Source organism: Drosophila virilis, chromosome X (genome assembly GCF_030788295.1).
Source record: "Drosophila virilis strain 15010-1051.87 chromosome X, Dvir_AGI_RSII-ME, whole genome shotgun sequence".
NCBI classification, from domain to species: Eukaryota; Metazoa; Arthropoda; class Insecta; order Diptera; family Drosophilidae; genus Drosophila; species Drosophila virilis.
Genome location: NC_091543.1, coordinates 9,658,879 through 9,685,755, shown reverse-complemented (window position 1 = coordinate 9,685,755; position 26,877 = coordinate 9,658,879). Strand labels below are relative to the sequence as shown.

Genomic DNA, 26,877 nt, shown 5'->3' with positions numbered 1-26,877 from the left:
CTTGTCAACACTGTTCAACAGGCAAAATGTATTAGAATTGTCCTAGCCCAATGGGGAAACTCCTATAGCTTCCTAGTTTGTTAGTCAAAAATTAACAGAAAAATAATAAAAAAAAAAATATGCTTTAGCTCAGAAAAGATATTGTTTTGCGGGAGCTACAAGTTGTTTGTTTGTTTTGAATTTTTTTTTTTATTCGCTGTTATATTCTCATAATATTTTTCTTTATATTTCTGTTATGTCATAATTGGCATATAACTCGCAAAGAGTTGCTGAAACGCACGTAGGTGCCAGATAAAGCGGCACGCAGAAAGAAATATTCAAAGTAAGTTTGTTAGCCGGGCCAAAGCGGAGCTGCAGACAATGAGTCACGTGCGCCGATAGAACGATTATGTGAGTGCTTGGAGAATGGCGAACGCGCAGCGTCATCCACCGGCCAGCCGCTCCAGCAAGTGTCACCTGCTGCGCTGCCCCATATAAGGTGGCGGTGCGGCCAACCAGACATCAGTGACAAACGTCAGCGACCCACAGCCAGCACCCAACCAATACAACCATTCCAACATGTCAGCGCTCAGCCTCTGCCTGCTCGCCAGCCTGGCCTTTGTGGCCGTGGCCCAGTACTATGGCGAGTCCTACGACGACTTTACCTTTAGCCAGTATGGCGCGGCGGCGGGCAGCGTGCAGCTGGATTACCTGTATAGTGATACGGGCCCGGTTTATGGAGGCTCGCAATACAACGCTGCATCGGGATCTGGCGCCAGGTCGTATGCGTACGCTTCGGCCAGCGGACCCAATGGCGCCAGGGCCATTGCCGAAGCACCCGGCGCGTATATGAAGCCCGCCATGGGATCCTACCCGGCTTATCCGCCTGCTTATACAGCGGCACCTACGACTGCTGCAACAGGTGTGACTGCAGCGCCCACAACAGTGGCACCGACTACTGCTGCGCCTATTACAGCAGCGCCTACTACTGCTGCGCCTACGACAGTTGCGCCTACTACTGCTGCGCCTACGACAGTTGCGCCTACGACAGTTGCGCCCACAACAGTTGCACCCACCACAGTTGCACCTACGACAGTTGCGCCCACCACAGTTGCGCCCACCACAGTTGCGCCCACAACAGTTGCACCCACAACAGTTGCACCTACGACAGTTGCACCCACCACAGTTGCGCCCACCACAGTTGCGCCCACCACAGTTGCGCCCACAACAGTTGCACCCACAACAGTCGCGCCCACCACAGCAGCACCAGTAAGCAACAGCCCTCTCTCTCGCTCTCTCACACACTCTTTCTTACGTTCATTTTTGCGCATTTGCGTATCTTCTAGTCATTCGTAAACGTTTTTTGAACTTTACTCTCTTGCAGATAAGTCCGCTAACGCTAGTTGTGACCGCAGCTGGCGTCCAGATTTTGAGCGTTTCAATCGATCCGAGCTGTACCGTTGGCAATATCCTATCAATCAGTTTGGGCCAGGCTGGCAGCTCCCTCTTGAATGTGTCGGGCTGTCTAACAATTTAATTGAAACGTTTCGGGTCTCTAAGTTTTTGTTTACACATAGCTAAGTACTAATAATAAGTATGGGAATTGTTATATGAAGTGTGTTCCATTAACCATACTAAAGCAATCATTAAAGGGCAATAAAGAACTCTATTTTATTAAACCATAATATTGGCGTTGTGAATATCCTACAGAACACCGATTTCAATTGATCGCTCCACTGGTGATAATAATGATATAAATATTATGATAGTTATTCACGCACATTTTCCGTACGAACAGGTGTTTGCCATTGTTTGACATGCTGCACAATTGTTTTTCTTTTGCGCATTGTTCTTTCTCTCTTTAAATTTCAATATTCAATTTTCTATGTTGTTTCCTATTTGCGTTTATTTTCCCAGGCATTGTTCGTGCTTATCTGCCGACAATAAATGGCATTAAAAAGCTTTACAAAAAAAAAAAAAAATACAAAAAAATAAAATAAAAGTAAAAAAAAATTGACAATGGAACAGCTCTTTAAAAAGTTTGAGGCTTGGGTTTCCTTTTTTCTCTCTCTCTCTCTTTCTCTCCATCCATGCCATAGCGGAAATTAGGGATAGACCACAGTCCTAGCTTATGCCGAAGGCAACATTTTACGCGCTCACTCAGACACACACATATACCCGCTCACAGTCACACCCACACCCACACCCAACAATTTGCATTCAAATTGTTTTGACTGTGCTTTGTGCTGATTTTTGGCCTAATATCATTTCAGGTATCTTGAGATTAAATTATTATACCCTGAACCCATTAAAATTGGGTATAAGGGTATATTGTATTTGTGCAAAACACAAATGTATGTAACAGGCAGAAGGAAGCATCTCCGACCCCATAAAGTAAATATATTCTTGATCAGCATCAATAGATGAGTCGATCTAGCCATGCCCGTCTGTCTGTCCGTCCGTTTTTTGGGCAATATTGGTAAATAATACGAGCTAGAGTCACGAAACATGATATGTTGCTTCTAAAATAGAATATATATATATATATATGCATTTGATGTTGGAAGAAGAGGGTTCAGGGTATCCCCTAGTCGGGAGCTCCCGACTAGAACCCATTACTTGTTTTTCTTTTTGCGACGGGTTCAAGAGCGACAAAAGAGTTTGGGCTTTGCTTTTATTATTTAACCAAATGTTATTTACATTTAATTTTAATTTTAATTTTGAGTCCTTCTAAAGGGTATTATAACTATGCCATGAAATGTGTAACGCACAGAAAGAGGCATCTCCGACCCCATTAAGGATATATATTTTGTAGATCAGTATCAAAAGGCGAATCCGCCCGTTTGTCTCTTTCCATACGCATTACTCTCTCAGTATTAACGCTATCTACTTGAAGCATTGCTTAGGTCCGACTTTATTGCAAGCAGTACATATGTCAAGTCGTATCAGATTACAATATCATATAGCTGCCACAGAAACGATCGGTCGAACAGTAGGTTCTCGTATGAAAAACCTTTTGTTTTTCAAGGTATCTTGACCTCGAACATGTATGCAAAGTCTTATAAACGTCTGGCCAACAAATCATATAGCTGCCATATGAGAAAGATAAGTCGAAAATTAAGTTTTTATATGGCAAAATATTCTGTTTTCCGCAATTGTTTAGTCAAATTTAGCATTTAGCATCATACAAGGGTATTAAATCTTCGGCATGCCGAACATATACCTACTCTCTCGTTTTCTATATATGTATTTACTTCAATTGTATTTTGCTGTCCATACTGACCCACTTGATTGCCACTCTTCAATCAATGTATCCAAGCTATGTTTTAATGAAAATAAGATTGTTTTTCGTTCTCCATTTTCACTTGAACTTTATGCTTGCGTTCTCCGTGTTCATTTTAATCGTGCTTATCTGTTACTGTAGCTTTTTTTTGCTATTATTCTGCCCGGGCTTTCTTGTATATACAAACACTTTATGCAGGCTCTGCAGTTGGCTTCGCCATTGTCACTTTGGTTTTGTTTGTCAATGTGTGTCCTCCATGGCCACTTGACCTGTTCGCATGCTTAAAGTAACCCGTCTGTGTCATTTATTGGTTCACTATTAGCCTGTATTTATTTATTTATTTTTATTTATTTATTATTTATTAATGGTCGACAAAACGAGTGTCTTCCTCATTATTCAAAAGGTTGTACAATATAAGTATATTCTAAAAGCCTAGTTAAAGGATACAATTTTCTAAATAGCATCACCGACCGATGGAGGTGTTTTATTTGCCAGTCCGGCCAGCTGTGCCCCTTTTCACAGCTAATTTTGTCAGTGACGCTATTAGAGCCTACATCTAAGCAGAAGGTTGTAAGTAGGAAAAAAGTGATCTCAAGTGAAATTAAAAATAATCTTAATTTGCTAAATTAATAAAGAAAATACAATAAATAGGAAAAAAGAAAGTAAGAAAATTGTTAATAAAGTAAAGCAAAAAACAAATCGTTTTACTTTCCCGCTCTCCATGGTCACTTTATTTTTCAATTGCAACGCGTCCTCCACTGTTCAATTAGTTGTGTGCGACTTCTGTCTGTCAATCTATGGCAAGTCGCTTTTATTCATGTTATTTGTCTATTTTATTTCTACTAACTCGACTTCAATTTCATTAATCTGCTTGTTAATTTTCGCCGCGAAACTACTAACTATTTGGAGTAAGCCACAGTTGCTGATTAGAATGTTTTATCCACAGTTTGTTTACGAACATAACTGAAAAAAAAATATATAAAAAATTCGAGCGTAGTTTATTTTTATTCACTGTCATTTGCATCACATTCTTCTCTTGCAACTCTTTTTAATTTGTTGAAAATATTTTTAATTGAATTTAATTTAGATTTGTTGCGAGCTGATTTGCATCCACCCGCCCGCCCCAACAGAAGCTGCCATTATGTTTCATTCATTAAAAGTTTTGCGAAAATGGGAAAATGAAATGAGAAGTAGGCAAAACGACAAGCCGAGGCTTTGAATACCCTAACCCATTTTGTTCTTTTACTATACCAAACGCAAGCCGAGTATAAATCACTTCTTATTATATATAAATTCAGGTGTGTTTGTGTTTATGCATATATGTGTGTTGGTGTGTATGTATGTGCATGAGTATGAATTGGTGAGTGCATGCATGTATAGATTTATTTGACTCGGAACAGTGAAACTTCGAGCTGCTCTGCAATTAATTAAAACATAATTTTTAATTCCTTTCTACGCGAAAGATTCTATTTCTACGATTAAGAGTGTTACATAAAAACTTGTTTGTGTCAATATAATAAAATTTACTTTTGTGAGTGTGTGTACGTATTTGTGCATGCAAGTACGTGTGTGCATACGCATGCATGTATGTATGTACGTATGCGTGCGTATGTATGCATGTGCGTATATGTATGCTTGCATTTATATGTGTTTGTATTCAGGTATCTATGTATGTATGTGTGTAAGTATGCCTCTGCATGCATGTGTGTATATATTTTTATTTCAAAGTTTACAACTGGAAGTATGTTAAACTCAAGTTTTTTTTAATGCCCTCTTATAGGTTTTCATACTTTGATTATAAGCATTAAATTAAAAGCATTTTGTGTCAATGGAATAAAGTTTGTGTCTGCAATGTAAGTAAAATATTTGGGCGTGTATTTCAGAATTTTTGGAGAAGTGCATATTAACATAATATGTATTGTGCTATGTATTAAATGAATAAGGATATATGTTGAGACATTTCGAGTCTGGGCAGACATTGTCCCATAACAACTGGTACATCAATCACAATAAATGTTATGGCTGGAGTCCGTTTGATTTATTTTTGTAATCAAATAGTTCAATAAGAAATAATCAGAGAGCCCTGTTGTAGATGTCTTTTTATAAATTGATGCCTCTCATTACCAAACAAAACGCATATGCCCAATTGATAGAGTAAAAAATGCGACCAAAATGAACATGAAGAAAAAGCATGAAAAGTGTTTTTAGTTTTTCTCACACCTAGCCAAACGCAGGCGGTAAACAACGAAAAATGAATATTGAAGCCAAAGCGGAACACAAAACGTGAAACGTTGAAATTTAAAAGACAGCTGGGATTTTGGCCATCATCGATAACTGGCTATCAATTTGGCCAATTGTTCCTTCTACGCGGCTTACATGTTACCCATTGTTGTTGCTGTCGTTGTTGTTATTGTTGTTGCTGTTGTTATCGTTTCTGTTGTCGTTGTTGTTGTTGTTGGCAAAGGCGGCATCTTAAGCCGGTTATCGACAAGCTAGCAAGTCACATAAATCAACATATTCTTGCTATACTCTATCCGCAAGGGGTATTTATAATTTTGCTGCAAAGAATTTTCATTTGCTTTCTGATTGTAGTAAAGACTGCATCGCAATACAAATTTTGAATTTAACTAGGTGACTCCCAATATAAATTAATCTATAAATGGGGGAGAAAGCATTGAAAAGGTATTTGAGAACAAAAGCTAGGTATAAAAGTCTTTAGATGTTACAGGATCCGATTCATATCTGAAATCCTATAAATTGTGTTTCACAACAAAGTCGAAATTAATCGAATATATCTTGTAGGTGCCATAGGTACGGAAAATAAGTTAAATGAAAGCAAGTATTCTGTTCGTATACTCTTCACCCATTAATGCTTAGAGATATATATAAAACTGTATCATATGTTATATATATACATATATAATTGTACTTAATAACAGATTTAGAGGGCATCAAAATGAATTTATGTTCATGTTGTAAGGGTATGCAGACGACGACAGCATGCAGCTGCAGCTTGTATGATTTTTAATAAATTTGCTTAGCTGGGCAAATATTTTATTTAAATTTCATAGGGCATAAATCAAAGCGTAGGCCGACACGAGGCACGTTGCCCGGCTCAAGGAATTTGATTTTGATTTCATTCTTTTCACTTTGAATTGATATTTATGGCCGTGAAATTGGCTTATAACATTGCGTATTCGCCCCGTTGTCTATGTCTTTGTCGTTGCTGTTGTTATTGTTGTTGTTGTTGTTGATGTTGTTTTTGTTTACAATTAATCCAAATCAGCAGAATGGGGGCGGATGGGCATAAAAATGTGTTTGTTATTTTTATTGGCTTTGATTACTTGAACTTGGCCCAAAGTGTTTGGCTCTTGACTCCATACGGGTTCGTCGTTGTGCGTGTGTGTGTGTGTGCGTGAGAGAGTGCTGATGCCGGATATCAAATGAATCGATTAAACTGCCACAAATGTAGCACAATTTACGACAGCAACCTGCCACAGTTAAGGGGCATTGCATATGTGGCCCGGCAACTGCCCGCAAGCCGCTTATAATTCGCCTGCCAGAAAGGTGACTTAAATTTGAACAGGAAGCAAGTCATGAATACCTAATCGGCTTTATAGCTTCAACAGGCAGCTATAAATTAGCTTAACACCCGGTTGACTTCTTATTGCAGATAAAAGCATTCGAAAGGGCAGAGAGAGCTCAGCCGACATAGAGAAATTAACCTTGAAAATCAATTAACTATCTTTACGTTTACGAGCGAAGGATATGTTAATTAGTCAACTTGCTAGCTTAAGAATGAAATAAGGAAATTGTTAATTAACATTAAATTTAAATAAAATAAAAGAAATATTGCATAATGAAGCACATAAAAGAAAAGAATTGCGTGAAAAAATCAAATACTCGTAATAATATGTGAGATCCTACTCATATGCCAATAGCTAGAAGAGGTCCGGACCTCGAACCAGCTATCTAAATATTTAACAAGTAAGAGGTTCTAGTCGTGAGCTCCCGACTAGGGGATACCCTGAACCCTCTTCTTCCAACATCAAATGCATATATATATTCTATTTTAGAAGCAACATATCATGTTTCGTGACTCTAGCTCTTATTATTTACCAAAATTGCCCAAAAAACAGGATATCGATATCGATTTTTATCGATTGGATTTTGGATTTTGGATTTTGCACAAATATAATATACCTTTATACCCATTTTTAATGGGTTCAGAGTATAATCACCGAAAAGTTTCGATTTTCGCACCGACCTCGATTTTGACAAAAACGTGATGACTTGAAGGGTCATATCTCATATCATATCCGCGCGGAGTTATGTCGTTTTGGAACGTCATATCTCCGCGCGGAGCTATTACCCGAGATATTAAAAAAAAATCATCGAAAAAGTTTCGATTTTCGCACCGACCTCGATTTTGAAAAAAATGATGATTTGGAAGGTCATATCTCATATCATATCCGCGCGGAGTTATGTCGTTTTGGAACGTCATATCTCCGCGCGAAGCTATTACCCGAGATATTATGTCGTTTTGGAACGTCATACCTCCGCGCGGAGCTATTACCCGAGATATTATGTCGTTTTGGAACGTCATATCTCCGCGCGGAACTATTACCCGAGATATTATGTATGTGGCGTTCCAAAACGACTTAATATCTCGGGTAATAGCTCCGCACGGAGATATGACGTTCCAAAATGACATAATATCTCGGGCAATAGCTCCGCGCGGAGATATGACGTTCCAAAACGACATAATATCTCGGGTAATAGCTCCGCGCGGAGATATGACGTTTCCAAACGACATAACTCCGCTTGGAGATATGACGTTCCAAAACGACATAATATCTCGGGTAATAGCTCCGCGTGGAGATATGACGTTCCAAAACGACATAACTCCGCGCGGAGATATGACGTTTCCAAACGACATAACTCCGCGCGGAGATATGACGTTCCAAAACGACATAATATCTCGGGTAATAGCTCCGCGCGGAGATATGACGTTCCAAAACGACATAACTCCGCGCGGAGATATGACGTTCCAAAACGACATAATATCTCGGGTAATAGCTCCGCGCGGAGACATGACGTTCCAAAACGACATAACTCCGCGCGGAGATATGACGTTTCCAAACGACATAACTCCGCGCGCAGATATGACGTTCTAAAACGACATAATATATCGGGTAATAGCTCCGCGCGGAGATATGGCGCTCCAAAACGACTGAATATCTCGGGTAATAGCTCCGCTTGGAGATATGACGTTCAAAACGACATAATATCTCGGGTAATAGCAACGCGCGGAGATATGACGTTCCAAAACGACATAACTCCGCGCGAAAATATGATGTTCCAAAACGACATAATATCTCGGGTAATAGCTCCGCGAGAAGATATGACGTTCCAAAACGACATAATATCTCGGGTAATAGCTCCGCGCGGAGATGTGACGTTCCAAAACGACATAATATCTCGGGTAATAGCTCCGCGCGGAGATATGACGTTCCAAAACGACATAACTCCGCGCGGAGATATGACGTTCCAAAACGACATAACTCCCCGCGGAGATATGACGTTCCAAAACGACATAACATCTCGGGTAATAGCTCCGCGTGGAGATATGACGTTCCAAAACGACTTAACTCCCGCGGAGATATGACGTTCCAAAACGACATAATATATCGGGTAATAGCTCCGCGCGGAGATATGGCGCCCCAAAACGACTGAATATCTCGGGTAATAGCTCCGCTTGGAGATATGACGTTCAAAACGACATAATATGTCGGGTAATAGCAACGCGCGGAGATATGACGTTCCAAAACGACATAACTCCGCGCGAAAATATGATGTTCCAAAACGACATAATATCTCGGGTAATAGCTCCGCGAGAAGATATGACGTTCCAAAACGACATAACTCCGCGCGGAGATATGACGTTTCCAAACGACATAACTCCGCGCGGAGATATGACGTTCCAAAACGACATAATATCTCGGGTAATAGCTCCGCGCGGAGATATGACGTTCCAAAACGACATTATATCTCGGGTAATAGCTCCGCTTGGAGATATGACGTTCCAAAACGACATAACTCCGCGCGGAGATATGACGTTCCAAAACGACATAATATCTCGGGTAATAGCTCCGCGCGGAGACATGACGTTCCAAAACGACATAACTCCGCGCGGAGATATGACGTTTCTAAACGACATAACTCCGCGCGCAGATATGACGTTCTAAAACGACATAATATATCGGGTAATAGCTCCGCGCGGAGATATGGCGCTCCAAAACGACTGAATATCTCGGGTAATAGCTCCGCTTGGAGATATGACGTTCAAAACGACATAATATCTCGGGTAATAGCAACGCGCGGAGATATGACGTTCCAAAACGACATAACTCCGCGCGAAAATATGATGTTCCAAAACGACATAATATCTCGGGTAATAGCTCCGCGAGAAGATATGACGTTCCAAAACGACACAACTCCGCGCGGAGATATGACGTTCCAAAATGACATAATATCTCGGGTAATAGCTCCGCGCGGAGATGTGACGTTCCAAAACGACATAATATCTCGGGTAATAGCTCCGCGCGGAGATATGACGTTCCAAAACGACATAGCTCCGCGCGGAGATATGACGTCCCAAAACGACATAATATCTCGGGTAATAGCTCCGCGCGGAGATATGACGTTTCCAAACGACATAACTCCGCTTGGAGATATGACGTTCCAAAACGACATAATATCTCGGGTAATAGCTCCGCGTGGAGATATGACGTTCCAAAACGACATAACTCCGCGCGGAGATATGACGTTTCCAAACGACATAACTCCGCGCGGAGATATGACGTTCCAAAACGACATAATATCTCGGGTAATAGCTCCGCTTGGAGATATGACGTTCCAAAACGACATAACTCCGCGCGGAGATATGACGTTCCAAAACGACATAATATCTCGGGTAATAGCTCCGCGCGGAGATATGACGTTCCAAAACGACATAATATCTCGGGTAATAGCTCCGCTTGGAGATATGACGTTCCAAAACGACATAACTCCGCGCGGAGATATGACGTTCCAAAACGACATAATATCTTGGGTAATAGCTCCGCGCGGAGACATGACGTTCCAAAACGACATAACTCCGCGCGGAGATATGACGTTTCCAAACGACATAACTCCGCGCGCAGATATGACGTTCTAAAACGACATAATATATCGGGTAATAGCTCCGCGCGGAGATATGGCGCTCCAAAACGACTGAATATCTCGGGTAATAGCTCCGCTTGGAGATATGACGTTCCAAAACGACTTAACTCCCGCGGAGATATGACGTTCCAAAACGACATAATATATCGGGTAATAGCTCCGCGCGGAGATATGGCGCCCCAAAACGACTGAATATCTCGGGTAATAGCTCCGCTTGGAGATATGACGTTCAAAACGACATAATATCTCGGGTAATAGCAACGCGCGGAGATATGACGTTCCAAAACGACATAACTCCGCGCGAAAATATGATGTTCCAAAACGACATAATATCTCGGGTAATAGCTCCGCGAGAAGATATGACGTTCCAAAACGACATAACTCCGCGCGGAGATATGACGTTCCAAAATGACATAATATCTCGGGTAATAGCTCCGCGCGGAGATATGACGTTCCAAAACGACATAATATCTCGGGTAATAGCTCCGCGCGGAGATATGACGTTCCAAAACGACATAACTCCGCGCGGAGATATGACGTTCCAAAACGACATAACTCCGCGCGGAGATATGACGTTTCCAAACGACATAACTCCGCTTGGAGATATGACGTTCCAAAACGACATAATATCTCGGGTAATAGCTCCGCGCGGAGATATGACGTTCCAAAACGACATAACTCCGCGCGGAGATATGACGTTTCCAAACGACATAACTCCGCGCGGAGATATGACGTTCCAAAACGACATAATATCTCGGGTAATAGCTCCGCGCGGAGATTTGACGTTCCAAAACGACATATTATCTCGGGTAATAGCTCCGCTTGGAGATATGACGTTCCAAAACGTCATAACTCCGCGCGGAGATATGACGTTCCAAAACGACATAATATCTCGGGTAATAGCTCCGCGCGCAGATATGACGTTCCAAAACGACATAACTCCGCGCGGAGATATGACGTTTCCAAACGACATAACTCCGCGCGGAGATATGACGTTTCCAAACGACATAACTCCGCGCGGAGATATGACGTTCTAAAACGACATAATATATCGGGTAATAGCTCCGCGCGGAGATATGACGCTCCAAAACGACTGAATATCTCGGGTAATAGCTCCGCTTGGAGATATGACGTTCAAAACGACATAATATCTCGGGTAATAGCAACGCGCGGAGATATGACGTTCCAAAACGACATAATATCTCGGGTATTGGCTCCGCGCGGAGATATGACGTTTCCAAACGACATAACTCCGCGCGGAGATATGACGTTCCAAAACGACAAAATATCTCGGGTAATAGCTCCGCGCGGAGATATGACGTTCCAAAACGACATAATATTTCGGGTAATAGCTCCGCGCGGAGATATGACGTTCCATAACGACATAATATCTCGGGTAATAGCTCCGCGCGGAGATATGACGTTCCAAAACGACTTAACTTCGCGCGTAGATATGACGTTTCCAAACCACATAACTCCGCGCGGAGATATGACGTTCCAAAACGACATAATATCTCGGGTAATAGCTCCGCTTGGAGATATGACGTTCCAAAACGACATAACTCCGCGCGCAGATATGACGTTCCAAAACGACATAATATCTCGGCTAATAGCTCCGCGCGGAGATATGACGTTCCAAAACGACATATTATCTCGGGTAATAGCTCCGCTTGGAGATATGACGTTCCAAAACGACATAACTCCGCGCGGAGATATGATGTTTCCAACCGACATAACTCCGCGCAGAGATATGACGTTCCAAAACGACATAATATCTCGAGTAATAGCTCCGCGCGGAGATATGACGTTCCAAAACGACAAAATATCTCGGGTAATAGCTCCGCGCGGAGATATGACGTTTCAAAACGACATAATATCTCGGGTAATAGCTCCGCTTGGAGATATGACGTTCCAAAACGACATAACTCCGCGCGCAGATATGACGTTCCAAAACGACATAATATCTCGGCTAATAGCTCCGCGCGGAGATATGACGTTCCAAAACGACATATTATCTCGGGTAATAGCTCCGCTTGGAGATATGACGTTCCAAAACGACATAACTCCGCGCGGAGATATGATGTTTCCAACCGACATAACTCCGCGCAGAGATATGACGTTCCAAAACGACATAATATCTCGAGTAATAGCTCCGCGCGGAGATATGACGTTCCAAAACGACATAATATCTCGAGTAATAGCTCCGCGCGGAGATATGACGTTCCATAACGACATAATATCTCGGGTAATAGCTCCGCGCGGAGATATGACGTTCCAAAACGACATAATATCTCGGGTAATAGCTCCGCTTGGAGATATGACGTTCCAAAACGACATAACTCCGCGCGGAGATATGACATTTCCAAGCGACATAACTCCGCTTGGAGATATGACGTTCCAAAACGACATAATATCTCGGGTAATAGCTCCGCGCGGAGATATGACGTTCCAAAACGACATAACCCCGCGCGGAGATATGACGTTTCCAAACGACATAACTCCGCGCGGAGATATGACGTTCCAAAACGACATAATATCTCGAGTAATAGCTCCGCGAGAAGATATGACGTTCCAAAACGACATAACTCCGCGCGGAGATATGACGTTCCAAAATGACATAATATCTCGGGTAATAGCTCCGCGCGGAGATATGACGTTCCAAAACGACATAATATCTCGGGTTATTACCCGGAGCTATTGCTCCGCTTGGAGATATGACGTTCCAAAACGACATAACTCCGCGCGGAGATATGACGTTCCAAAATGACATAATATCTCGGGTAATAGCTCTGCGCGGAGATTTGACGTTCCAAAACGACATAATATCTCGGGTAATAGCTCCGCTTGGAGATATGACGTTCCAAAACGACATAACTCCGCGCGGAGATACGACGTTCCAAAACGACATAACATCTCGGGTAATAGCTCCGCGCGGAGATATGACGTTCCAAAACGACATAATATCTCGGGTAATAGCTCCGCTTGGAGATATGACGTTCCAAAACGACATAACTCCGCACGGAGATATGACGTTCCAAAACGACATAATATCTCGGGTAATAGCTCCGCGCGGAGATATGACGTTCCAAAACGACATAACTCCGCTCGGAGATATGACGTTCCAAAACGACATAATATCTCGGGTAATAGCTCCGCGCGGAGATATGACGTTCCAAAACGACATAACTCCGCGCGGAGATATGACGTTTCCAAACGACATAACTCCGCGCGGGGATATGACGTTCCAAACGACATAACTCCGCGCGGAGATATGACGTTCCAAAACGACAAAATATCTCGGGTAATAGCTCCTCGCGGAGATATGACGTTCCATAACGACATAATATCTCGGGTAATAGCTCCGCGCGGAGATATGACGTTCCAAAACGACATAATATCTCGGGTAATAGCTCCGCGCGGAGATATGACGTTCCAAAACGACATAACTCCGCTCGGAGATATGACGTTCCAAAACGACATAACTCCGCTCGGAGATATGACGTTCCAAAACGACATAATATCTCGGGTAATAGCTCCGCCCGGAGATGTAACGTTCCAAATCGACATAACTCCGCGCGGAGATATGACGTTTCCAAACGACATAACTCCGCGCGGGGATATGACGTTCCAAACGACATAACTCCGCGCGGAGATATGACGTTCCAAAACGACAAAATATCTCGGGTAATAGCTCCTCGCGGAGATATGACGTTCCATAACGACATAATATCTCGGGTAATAGCTCCGCGCGGAGATATGACGTTCCAAAACGACATAATATCTCGGGTAATAGCTCCGCGCGGAGATATGACGTTCCAAAGCAACATAATATCTCGGGTAATAGCTCCGCTTGGAGATATGACGTTCCAAAACGACATAACTCCGCGCGGAGATATGACGTTCCAAAACGACATAATATCTCGGGTAATAGCTCCGCGCGGAGATATGACGTTCCAAAACGACATAGCTCCGCTTGGAGATATGACGTTCCAAAACGACATAACTCCGCGCGGAGATATGACGTTTCCAAACGACATAACTCCGCGCGGAGATATGACGTTCCAAAACGACATAATATCTCGGGTAATAGCTCCGTTCCAAAACGACATAATATCTCGGGTAATAGCTCCGCCCGGAGATATGACGTTCCAAAACGACAAAATATCTCGGGTGATAGCTCCGCTCGGAGATATGACGTTCCAAAACGACATAACTCCGCGCGGAGATTTGACGTTCCAAAACGACATAACTCCGCGCGGAGATATGACGTTTCCAAATGACATAACTCTGCGCGGAGATATGACGTTCCAAAACGACATAATATCTCGGGTAATAGCTCCGCGCGGAGATATGACGCTCCAAAACGACATAATAATTGGAACGTCATATCTCCGCGCGGAGCTATTACCCGAGATATTGTGTCGTTTTGGAACGTCATATCTCCAAGCGGAGCTATTACCCGAGATATTATGTCGTTTTGGAACGTCATATCTCCAAGCGGAGCTATTACCCGAGATATTATGTCGTTTTGGAACGTCATATCTCTGCGGGGAGTTATGTCGTTTTGGAACGTCATATCTCCGCGCGGAGCTATTACCCGAGATATTATGTCGTTTTGGAACGTCATATCTCTGCGGGGAGCAATTACCCGAGATATTATGTCGTTTTGGAACGTCATATCTCCGCGCGGAGCTATTACCCGAGATATTATGTCGTTTTGGAACTTCATATCTCCAAGCGGAGCTATTACCCGAGATATTATGTCGTTTTGGAACGTCATATCTCTGCGGGGAGTTATGTCGTTTTGGAACGTCATATCTCCAAGCGGAGCTATTACTCGAGATATTATGTCGTTTTGGAACGTCATATCTCCGCGCGGAGCTATTATCCGAGATATTATGTCGTTTTGGAACGTCATATCTCCGCTCGGAGTTATGTCGTTTTTGAACGTCATATCTCCGCGCGGAGCTATTACCCGAGATATTATGTCGTTTTGGAACGTCATATCTCCGCGCGGAGCTATTACCCGAGATATTATGTCGTTTTGGAACGTCATATCTCTGCGGGGAGTTATGTCGCTTTGGAACGTCATATCTCCGCGCGGAGCTATTACCCGAGATATTATCTCGTTTTGGAACGTCATATCTCCGCGCGGAGTTATGTCGTTTTGAAACGTCATATCTCCGCGCGGAGTTATGTCGTTTGGAAACGTCATATCTCCGCGCGGAGTTATGTCGTTTTGGAACGTCATATCTCCAAGCGGAGCTATGTCGTTTTGGAACGTCATATCTCCAAGCGGAGCTATTACCCGAGATATTATGTCGTTTTGGAACGTCATATCTCCGCGCGGAGCTATTACCCGAGATATTATGTCGTTTTGGAACGTCATATCTCCGGGCGGAGCTATTACCCGAGATATTATGTCGTTTTGGAACGGAGCTATTACCCGAGATATTATGTCGTTTTGGAACGTCATATCTCCGCGCGGAGTTATGTCGTTTGGAAACGTCATATCTCCGCGCGGAGTTATGTCGTTTTGGAACGTCATATCTCCAAGCGGAGCTATGTCGTTTTGGAACGTCATATCTCCGCGCGGAGCTATTACCCGAGATATTATGTCGTTTTGGAACGTCATATCTCCGCGCGGAGTTATGTCGTTTTGGAACGTCATATCTCCAAGCGGAGCTATTACCCGAGATATTATGTTGTTTTGGAACGTCATATCTCCGCGCGGAGCTATTACCCGAGATATTATGTCGTTTTGGAACGTCATATCTCCAAGCGGAGCTATTACCCGAGATATTATGTCGTTTTGGAACGTCATATCTCCGCGCGGAGCTATTACCCGAGATATTATGTCGTTTTGGAACGTCATATCTCTGCGGGGAGTTATGTCGTTTTGGAACGTCATATCTCCGCGCGGAGCTACTACTCGAGATATTATGTCGTTTTGGAACGTCATATCTCCGCGCGGAGCTATTACCCGAGATATTATGTCGTTTTGGAACGTCATATCTCCGCGCGGAGTTATGTCGTTTTTGAACGTCATATCTCCGCGCGGAGATATTACCCGAGATATTATGTCGTTTTGGAACGTCATATCTCCGCGCGGAGCTATTACCCGAGATATTATGTCGTTTTGGAACGTCATATCTCTGCGGGGAGTTATGTCGCTTTGGAACGTCATATCTCCGCGCGGAGTTATGTGGTTTGGAAACGTCATATCTACGCGCGAAGTCATATCGTCATATCTCCGCGCGGAGCTATTAGCCGAGATATTATGTCGTTTTGGAACGTCATATCTCCGCGCGGAGATATGACGTTCCAAAACGACATAACTCCGCGCGGAGATATGACGTGTGGTTTGGAAACGTCATATCTACGCGCGAAGTTAAGTCGTTTTGGAACGTCATATCTCCGCGCGGAGCTATTACCCGAGATATTATGTCGTTATGGAACGTCATATCTCCGCGCGGAGCTATTACCCGAGATATTTTGTCGTTTTGGAACGTCATATCTCCGCGCGGAGTTATGTCGTTTGGAAACGTCATATCTCCGCGCGGAGCCAATACCCGAGATATTATGTCGTTTTGGAACGTCATATCTCCGCGCGTTGCTATTACCCGAGATATTATGTCGTTTTGGAACGTCATATCTCCGCGCGGAGTTATGTCGTTTTGGAACGTCATATCTGCGCGCGGAGCTATTACCCGAGATATTATGTCGTTTTGGAACGTCATATCTCCGCGCGGAGTTATGTCGTTTTGGAACGTCATATCTCCGCGCGGAGCTATTACCCGAGATATTATGTCGTTTTGGAACGTCATATCTCCGCGCGGAGTTATGTCGTTTTGGAACGTCATATCTCCGCGCGGAGTTATGTCGTTTTGGAACGTCATATCTCCGCGCGGAGCTATTACCCGAGATGTTATGTCGTTTTGGAACGTCGTATCTCCGCGCGGAGTTATGTCGTTTGGAAACGTCATATCTCCGCGCGGAGTTATGTCGTTTGGAAACGTCATATCTCCGCGCGGAGTTATGTCGTTTTGGAACGTCATATGTCCGCGCGGAGTTATGTCGTTTTGGAACGTCATATCTCCGCGCGGAGCTATTACCCGAGATATTATGTCGTTTTGGAACGTCATATCTCCGCGCGGAGCTATTACCCGAGATATTATGTCATTTTGGAACGTCATATCTCCGCGCGGAGTTATGTCGTTTTGGAACGTCATATCTTCTCGCGGAGCTATTACCCGAGATATTATGTCGTTTTGGAACGTCATATCTCCAAGCGGAGTTATGTCGTTTGGAAACGTCATATCTCCGCGCGGAGTTATGTCGTTTTGGAACGTCATATCTCCGCGCGGAGTTATGTCGTTTTGGAACGTCATATCTCCGCGCGGAGCTATTACCCGAGATATTATGTCGTTTTGGAACGTCATATCTCCGCGCGGAGCTATTACCCGAGATATTATGTCGTTTTGGAACGTCATATCTCCGCGCGGAGTTATGTCGTTTGGAAACGTCATATCTCCGCGCGGAGTTATGTCGTTTTGGAACGTCATATCTCCGCGCGGAGCTATTACCCGAGATATTATGTCGTTTTGGAACGTCATATCTCCAAGCGGAGTTATGTCGTTTGGAAACGTCATATCTCCGCGCGGAGTTATGTCGTTTTGGAACGTCATATCTCCGCGCGGAGTTATGTCGTTTTGGAACGTCATATCTCCGCGCGGAGCTATTACCCGAGATATTATGTCGTTTTGGAACGTCATATCTCCGCGCGGAGCTATTACCCGAGATATTATGTCATTTTGGAACGTCATATCTCCGCGCGGAGTTATGTCGTTTTGGAACGTCATATCTTCTCGCGGAGCCATTACCCGAGATATTATGTCGTTTTGGAACATCATATTTTCGCGCGGAGTTATGTCGTTTTGGAACGTCATATCTCCGCGCGTTGCTATTACCCGAGATATTATGTCGTTTTGAACGTCATATCTCCAAGCGGAGCTATTACCCGAGATATTCAGTCGTTTTGGGGCGCCATATCTCCGCGCGGAGCTATTACCCGATATATTATGTCGTTTTGGAACGTCATATCTCCGCGGGAGTTAAGTCGTTTTGGAACGTCATATCTCCACGCGGAGCTATTACCCGAGATGTTATGTCGTTTTGGAACGTCATATCTCCGCGGGGAGCTATGTCGTTTTGGAACGTCATATCTCCGCGCGGAGTTATGTCGTTTTGGAACGTCATATCTCCGCGCGGAGCTATTACCCGAGATATTATGTCGTTTTGGAACGTCACATCTCCGCGCGGAGCTATTACCCGAGATATTATGTCATTTTGGAACGTCATATCTCCGCGCGGAGTTATGTCGTTTTGGAACGTCATATCTTCTCGCGGAGCTATTACCCGAGATATTATGTCGTTTTGGAACATCATATTTTCGCGCGGAGTTATGTCGTTTTGGAACGTAATATCTCCGCGCGTTGCTATTACCCGAGATATTATGTCGTTTTGAACGTCATATCTCCAAGCGGAGCTATTACCCGAGATATTCAGTCGTTTTGGAGCGCCATATCTCCGCGCGGAGCTATTACCCGATATATTATGTCGTTTTAGAACGTCATATCTCCGCGCGGAGTTATGTCGTTTGGAAACGTCATATCTCCGCGCGGAGTTATGTCGTTTTGGAACGTCATGTCTCCGCGCGGAGATATTACCCGAGATATTATGTCGTTTTGGAACGTCATATCTCCGCGCGGAGTTATGTCGTTTTGGAACGTCATATCTCCAAGCGGAGCTATTACCCGAGATATTATGTCGTTTTGGAACGTCATATCTCCGCGCGGAGCTATTACCCGAGATATTATGTCGTTTTGGAACGTCATATCTCCGCGCGGAGTTATGTCGTTTGGAAACGTCATATCTCCGCGCGGAGTTATGTCGTTTTGGAACGTCATATCTCCGCGCGGAGCTATTACCCGAGATATTATGTCATTTTGGAACGTCATATCTCCGTGCGGAGTTATGTCGTTTTGGAACGTCATATCTTCTCGCGGAGCTATTACCCGAGATATTATGTCGTTTTGGAACATCATATCTCCGCGCGGAGTTATGTCGTTTTGGAACGTCATATCTCCAAGCGGAGCTATTACCCGAGATATTATGTCGTTTTGGAACGTCATATCTCCGCGGGAGCTATTACCCGAGATATTATGTCGTTTTGGAACGTCATATCTCCAAGCGGAGCTATTACCCGAGATATTATGTCGTTTTGGAACGTCATATCTCCAAGCGGAGCTATTACCCGAGATATTAAGTCGTTTTGGAACGTCATATCTCCGCGCGGAGCTATTACCCGAAATATTATGTCGTTTTGGAACGTCATATCTCCGCGCGGAGCTATTACCCGAGATATTTTGTCGTTTTGGAACGTCATATCTCCGGTGGAGTTATGTCGTTTGGGAACGTCATATCTCCGCGCGGAGTTATGTCGTTTTGGAACGTCATATCTCCGCGCGGAGCTATTACCCGAGATATTATGTCGTTTTGGAACGTCATATCTCCGCGCGGAGTAATGTCGTTTTAGAACGTCATATCTCCAAGCGGAGGTATTACGCGAGATATTATGTCGCTTTGGAACGTCATATCTTCGCGCGGAGCTATTACCCGAGATATTATGTCGTTTTGGAACGTCATATCTCCGCGCGGAGTTATGTCGTTTGGAAACGTCATATCTCCGCGCGGAGTTATGTCGTTTTAGAACGTCATATCTCCGCGTGGAGTTAGTCGTTTGGAAACGTCATATCTCCGCGCGGAGTTATGTCGTTTTGGAACGTCATATCTCCAAGCGGAGCTATTACCCGAGATATTATGTCGTTCCAAAACGACATATTACCGCGCGGAGCTATTACCCGAGATATTATGTCGTTTTGGAACGTCATATCTCCGCGCGGAGCTATTACCCGAGATATTATGTCGGTTTGGAACGTCATATCTCCGCGCGGAGTTATGTCGTTTTAGAACGTCATATCTCCAAGCGGAGCTATTACCCGAGATATTATATCGCTTTGGAACGTCATATCTTCGCGCGGAGCTATTACCCGAGATATTATGTCGTTTTGGAACGTCATATCTCCGCGCGGAGCTATTACCCGAGATATTATGTCGTTCCAAAACGACATATTACCGCGCGGAGCTATTACCCGAGATATTATGTCGTTTTGGAACGTCATATCTCCGCGCGGAGTTATGTCGTTTTGGAACGTCATATCTCCAAGCGGAGCTATTACCCGAGATATTATGTCGTTCCAAAACGACATATTACCGCGCGGAGCTATTACCCGAGATATTATGTCGTTTTGGAACGTCATATCTCCGCGCGGAGTTATGTCGTTTTGGAACGTCATATCTCCAAGCGGAGCTATTACCCGAGATATTATATCGCTTTGGAACGTCATATCTTCGCGCGGAGCTATTACCCGAGATATTATGTCGTTTTGGAACGTCATATCTCCGCGCGGAGTTCTGTCGTTTTGGAACGTCATATCTTCGCGCGGAGCTATTACCCGAGATATTATGTCGTTTTGGAACGTCATATCTCCGCGCGGAGCTATTACCCGAGATTTTATGTCGTTTTGGAACGTCATATCTCCGCGCGGAGCTATTACCCGAGATATTATGTCGTTTTGGAACGTCATATCTCCGCGCGGAGTTCTGTCGTTTTGGAACGTCATATCTTCGCGCGGAGCTATTACCCGAGATATTATGTCGTTTTGGAACGTCATATCTCCGCGCGGAGCTATTACCCGAGATATTATGTCGTTTTGGAACGTCATATCTCCGCGCGGAGTTATGTCGTTTTGGAACGTCATATCTCCGCGCGGAGCTATTACCCGAGATATTATGTCGTTTTGGAACGTCATATCTCCGCGCGGAGCTATTACCCGAGATTTTATGTCGTTTTGGAACGTCATATCTCCGCGCGGAGTTACGTCGTTTTGGAACGTCATATCTCCAAGCGGAGCTATTACCTGAGATATTATGTCGTTTTGGAACGTCATATCTGCGCGCGGAGTTATGTCGTTTTGGAACGTCATATCTCCAAGCAGAGCTATTACCCGAGATATTATGTCGTTTTGGAACGTCATATCTCCGCGCGGAGCTATTACCCGAGATATTATGTCGTTTTGGAACGTCATATCTCCGCGCGGAGCTATTACCCGAGATATTATGTCGTTTTGGTCGCCGTCGCCGTCGCCGTCGCTGCTGCCGTCGCCGTCGCTGCTGCCGTCGACGAATGACGCATCGGTGGTTGGCAAAGTCCCTTCAGTCGTCCGGAAGTTGCTTACAACTTCGAACCGCGTTTTAAGTGACCAGCGACTGCGACTGCGACTGCGACTGCGACTGCGACTGCTACTGCTACTGCTACTGTAACTGTAACCGCACTTAGCTATGCACCTGACGGTGAAAGTGGTAAGTGGCAACGGTCAAACGGCGAAGGGCGAGACCCAAAGGTCGAGACCCATTCGTATTGCAATCGCGGCTCAAACATGCACCAAGTTCTATGCTCAAAGCTCCTTGGCAAAAAGCTCATTGCAACGTACCTGCGATAAGCATGCAACATGTCTGCTGATGCTGCTACTGCAGTAGAACACAGAGCCCAACGGAACTAATTTGCGCGAAACTCGATCGAACGCAGCTAAACATCATTTTGATCTATTGCGCATCCTTGAACCAAATCAAACCATCATAAATATTTACAAATATTTCGTGTTTAATTGTAAACAAAAATTTTATTTATTTATTTTATTGAGGGCGAATAGAATTCAAGCGCGAATAGAAGGAGCGAGTCAAGGGTCAAAGCGAGTAAACTCAAGTGCGAGTAGAAGTCGATAGCGAGTTATGATCAAAGCGAGTAAATTCAAATAGCGAGTACAAAATAAATTGCGATATAAGCCAACGAGTAAGTCTACAGCAACTAAGTCAATATAGCGTAAAAGTCAATAGCGGGTAAGTCTACCGATTATCGGAAACAAACTCGATCTGCGCAGGCACTAGGAGCAACTTCATCTAAAATTTCAAGTCTATAGCTCTCATATGTTCTGAGATCCGTGCGTTCATACATACGGACGGACGGACGGACGGACGGACAGACAGACAGACGGAAATCGACTCGACTATTGATGCTGATCCAGTATAAATATACTTTATGGGGTCGGAGATGCTTCCTTCTGCCTGTTACATACATTTGGACATTTGGGTCAAAATTTTGGATTTCCTTTTTTTTGATGCCAATCGACAGAACTGATCCTTACGAGTCAAGAATCAATTTGTTTGAATGCCAATTGATGGTTGGGATCCGTACGCATTCAAAAAGGTATAACATTTTAAAGTCAGACATTATTTACCCGAGATATTAAACAAAAAATCATCGAAAAAGTTTCGATTTTTGCACCGTGATGATTTGGTGATCAGGGAGCTATGTCGTTTTGGAACGTCATATCTCCGCGCGGAGCTATTACCCGAGATATTAAAAATAAATCATCGAAAAAGTTTAGATTTTCGCACCGACCTCGATTTTGAAAAAAATCGTGATGATTTGGAAGGTCTTATCTCCGCGCGGAACATCTTATCTCCGCGCGGAGCTATTCCCCGAGATCGAAAAAGTTTATTATTATTATTAAAACACTCTATTTTAATCGATCTCTGCTTTCAGTCAATTAGCCAACCAGAAGTTTATCCGTCCGTCAACACATTTAACAGATCCACAAATGCTAAGCACATACTTACTTACATACACTCGACACAAAAGAGGGTATATTTGTGTATAGCCGGATAGGTAAGTTGGAAATATTGTGGGGCTGGAATAATCTCAAAAAAAATTCTTGTTTTGTAGTCCCGTCTTTGTGGCTGCTCCTCTGGGGCCAACCATGTAAGAGGAGGCTGCCTATAAAATTCCTAAATGCTGTTGTTTAAACAATTCGATGGCACAAAGCATAGCTCAGTGTACACATTTTTGTATGTTATGTTTTATTTGGAAAAAAGAACACGCTTAGCTCCATTTGCATCTCTTATACAACAAGACATGGCATCAATTGAAAATGGAATACCATGTGTTTGTGCTCATGTAATGCTTATATAAGCCTGTCGATCTCGGCAGCTACAAAAGCTGGTAAATTGGCATTTTGAGATCGTTTTCTAACCATAACTCGAAGTTTCTAATAGCTACATAGTAGTTTTGTCGTATAGTATACACAGGTTAAGTAAATTTTACTTAAAGGTTGTGCCCTGCGCTTTAGTTTGTACATAGTTGTGGCGTAGTGGGCGTGGCAGAGAAAAACATTTAAAGTTGAATATGATTTAAACTGAATCGAAAGCAAATGGGGCCAAAGAAATGGGCCACGTTGACAGCTGCTGAGGTAAGACAGTCGGGATGGGGGGCCGAAAAAAATAACAAATTAAATATACATGAAGCTCACAATTACCAAATTTGTATACTTAATGTGGGTGCGTGTGCGAGTGAGTGTGTGTGTTGTGTGTGGCAGCACTGAGAGCCAGAGTCGACGTCGGCGACGTTCACGGCAATGAAATTCAATCCAGTGTCCATTTCTTGCAATATTCCTGCTGCTGTTTGTGCAGGCATAAAAATTTAATAAGCAACCAAAAGTGGGCTATAATAAAACTGTGAGCCGTCGTTGCAGACATCGCAATGCGATGAGTCGCTGCTAAATTCATCAGCCCCCAAAACCAGCACGCCCCAAATTATGCTATTAAAAAGAAAAAGAAAAAACAAGCCCCGCCACAGTTGAAGCGACAGCACTTGAGCCAAAATTGACATAGAAGACAGGTCTGACAAACAGGTTCTGCACTCCTTAGAATTTGCCTGGCCAGAGGCCAAACGGCCTTTTGCCTCATTAGTGACGCGTTTCGGGGTCGACTTAATGGCCTGATCTCTTTCAACACATATAGAAAATGCAATTCGATTGATTATCTGTGCGTTTAACATGGCTTGATATGAACATGAGCTAACCTAACCTTACTTTAGCTAACCTAATCCTACTTTAACTAACCTAACCTAACATAATACAACTTAACCTAACTTTAATGTACATTACCTCGTTTGGCTTTGCAGAAAATACTTTTGCTGTCCTTTTCAACCAGCTAATAGCCACAATTTCTGGCTTGACCAATATTCACATATAACTGTCATTTGTTTTGTCGTCAGGCATGCAAATGTTTTCACTGTTGTGCGTGGTGTGTGTGTGTGTGTGTCTGTGTGTGTGTCTGTGTGTGTGTGTGTGTGTGTGTGTGTGTGTGATCGACTGTGATGGGTATTGTCTACATGGAATTCTAATGAGCAGCGCTGCCTCCACTATGGCGCGTGGCAAGTTCACAAAAGTAAATAACAAGTGAACACAAGAAAACAGCTCGCTTTCGGTTGCTGTTCATTGAATACCCTGTAAACTTGTTATTAATCCTGCTCATTAGCCTAGGCATATGGATATTATAGTATAAATATTAATAATATTTTAAACAAAAAAAATATAAATAATAAATAATGATAAATGATAAAAAATAATAAAAGATAAATAATAATTTTAGTGATAAAATATTGCAATATAAATTTGATAAATGATGCATTTAATTAAATTTAAAAAGCATGCCAAGAAAATTCAATTCTTGACCATTTGCACACATTTTAAGTAGCTAATAATATGAAACGAGTTTCCTTTATGCTTCGCGACGTGGAATTGCCAAACGCATAGGCTTTGCTTTATACATATGTATATTTTTTTTGGATTTCCAAAGACTTCTATATCAACCCGAGTTTTGCCTCCGTTGAGGGTGCATTCACATCAGGGCCGGTGCAGAATACTCAACTCAGGTGTATTTGAAGAGAAAAAAAGCATTTATAACGCGCAATGCATAAGAATTCGAAAATGGTTTTTCTTCAATGCAACAACAAATACAAGCACTGAGAAAAGTGTCACAAAAAGCGCTCAATGAATGAAGAGAAATGGCGATAAACAAATGTGGACAAAGGCACAGAACAAAAGCCAATTGAATTTACCTGCAGCTCAAAGGAGGTGCGACGTTCCTGGAATAGGGGTAGGAGCAGGTGCAGAAAAAGGGGCAAAGGAACCACTAAATACAACGCAAAGTTATACAATTAACAAACGTCGCTGACGGCCATTGAAATTTGCCTACACGTGACTGCCTCCAGATGTTGTGCCACAGCGCTGCGGCATAATGATGCGATGCAAGGGCGGAGGGTGGTGTTTTGAAGCGACGGCTATGCAGCGGTTAGGCAGCTAATCGAATCAGAAAATCGCAGCAAGGTCGCACACAAAATAAACATGTTTGGCTATCAGGAGGGGTCAATGCGGCGTATACGCAACGTCCGATAGATTTTCAGCGTTCATATACAAGCCTTGTACAAAGAAGTGGCAGAGAGGGGAGTGGAGACCAGGGGAGTTAATATTATTTCTGATTTCATCTTTTTTTTTATTTTGTATATATAATTTGCTTAACACCCATATACACCCACAGCCAGGCAGGAATATACGAGCGGAGCTATAAAAGGCGTTGCGTGAATAAATCATAAATGCATTGACATGAAATTTCAATCGTTTTGGGGCTTCGTCGCCAGCACTTGAGAGGATATTGCACTTAAACGTGGCATGCAATCTATTCTGCGTATCGAGTTACAAGCATACGTAAATACGAGAGGGGAAATGCTCTGTAATTCGGATCTGTTAGCTTGATGAGAATTCGCGTAGTTATTTTTGGGATTAGCGCGTGACCAATCAATGGCATCCGAAATTTAATAGGATTTAAATGCGGTCTATTTTTGGCAACAAACACTTCCGTATTAGCTACACAAATCCAATCCGGACACTTACCTGCTCGCAGTAGGGCCATGTGCGGCAAAGACGTTTGTCTGTTTATGTTAAATGAAAATTTGAATTCCTGCGCTATATCATAAAATATATTAATATATACAATGGCTCACACGATATTCAATTATATTAAATTTACTTTTTGTTTGATTTTCACTTGAAATCGCGCCAAAAAAAAAAAACTATATGAAAAGAAAATGCCAGCTGCCGCAGCTGCGACGACCGCTCGCAATGGCTTCGAGTTGGTAAGTGAAGCCGCCGCAAAGCTGAGCGCCAACTCGAAGTATTGCTCCTGGCTCCTATGGTTCATCCTACAAGTTAGCCAGCAAGCAGTGCTAACTGTTATACGAGGGCTGTTCTAATTGATGCAGTAGCAATTAAGTTATACGCACAGTGGCACACAGTTCGAAAGACATGTTAAGAATTTTTATTTAAAGGCTTGAGAATGAATCAATATTAAACCTTATATGAGTTTATGAT

The 26,877-nt window shown here is 43.2% G+C and overlaps 2 protein-coding genes across 3 annotated transcripts in view; one reads left to right on the top strand and one right to left on the bottom strand.

Annotated features, from left to right (window-relative positions):
- The window catches only part of hec (calcitonin receptor hector), a 106,171-nt gene that overhangs the window by 23,428 nt on the left and 55,866 nt on the right, over nt 1–26,877 (bottom strand). Inside the window, exons 1-2 of one of the 2 annotated variants that reach the window (XM_032440685.2) lie at nt 26,537–26,620; nt 26,401–26,472 (exon numbers count right to left, since the gene is read on the bottom strand). The exons of the other annotated variant lie outside the window; for it this stretch is intronic. Of the exons in view, the coding sequence (XP_032296576.1) occupies nt 26,401–26,419 (19 nt within the window). The 5' untranslated portion in view covers nt 26,420–26,472; nt 26,537–26,620. Of the gene's footprint in view, nt 1–26,400; nt 26,473–26,536; nt 26,621–26,877 lie in introns of those variants that run through there. 2 annotated transcript variants of the gene reach the window in all.
- Nucleotides 494–1,664, top strand: LOC138911172 (mucin-7). Its single transcript, XM_070208794.1, has 2 exons — nt 494–1,248; nt 1,364–1,664. The coding sequence occupies exons 1-2, from the start codon at nt 559–561 to the stop codon at nt 1,514–1,516; spliced, it is 843 nt and encodes a 280-aa protein (XP_070064895.1). The 5' UTR covers nt 494–558; the 3' UTR covers nt 1,517–1,664.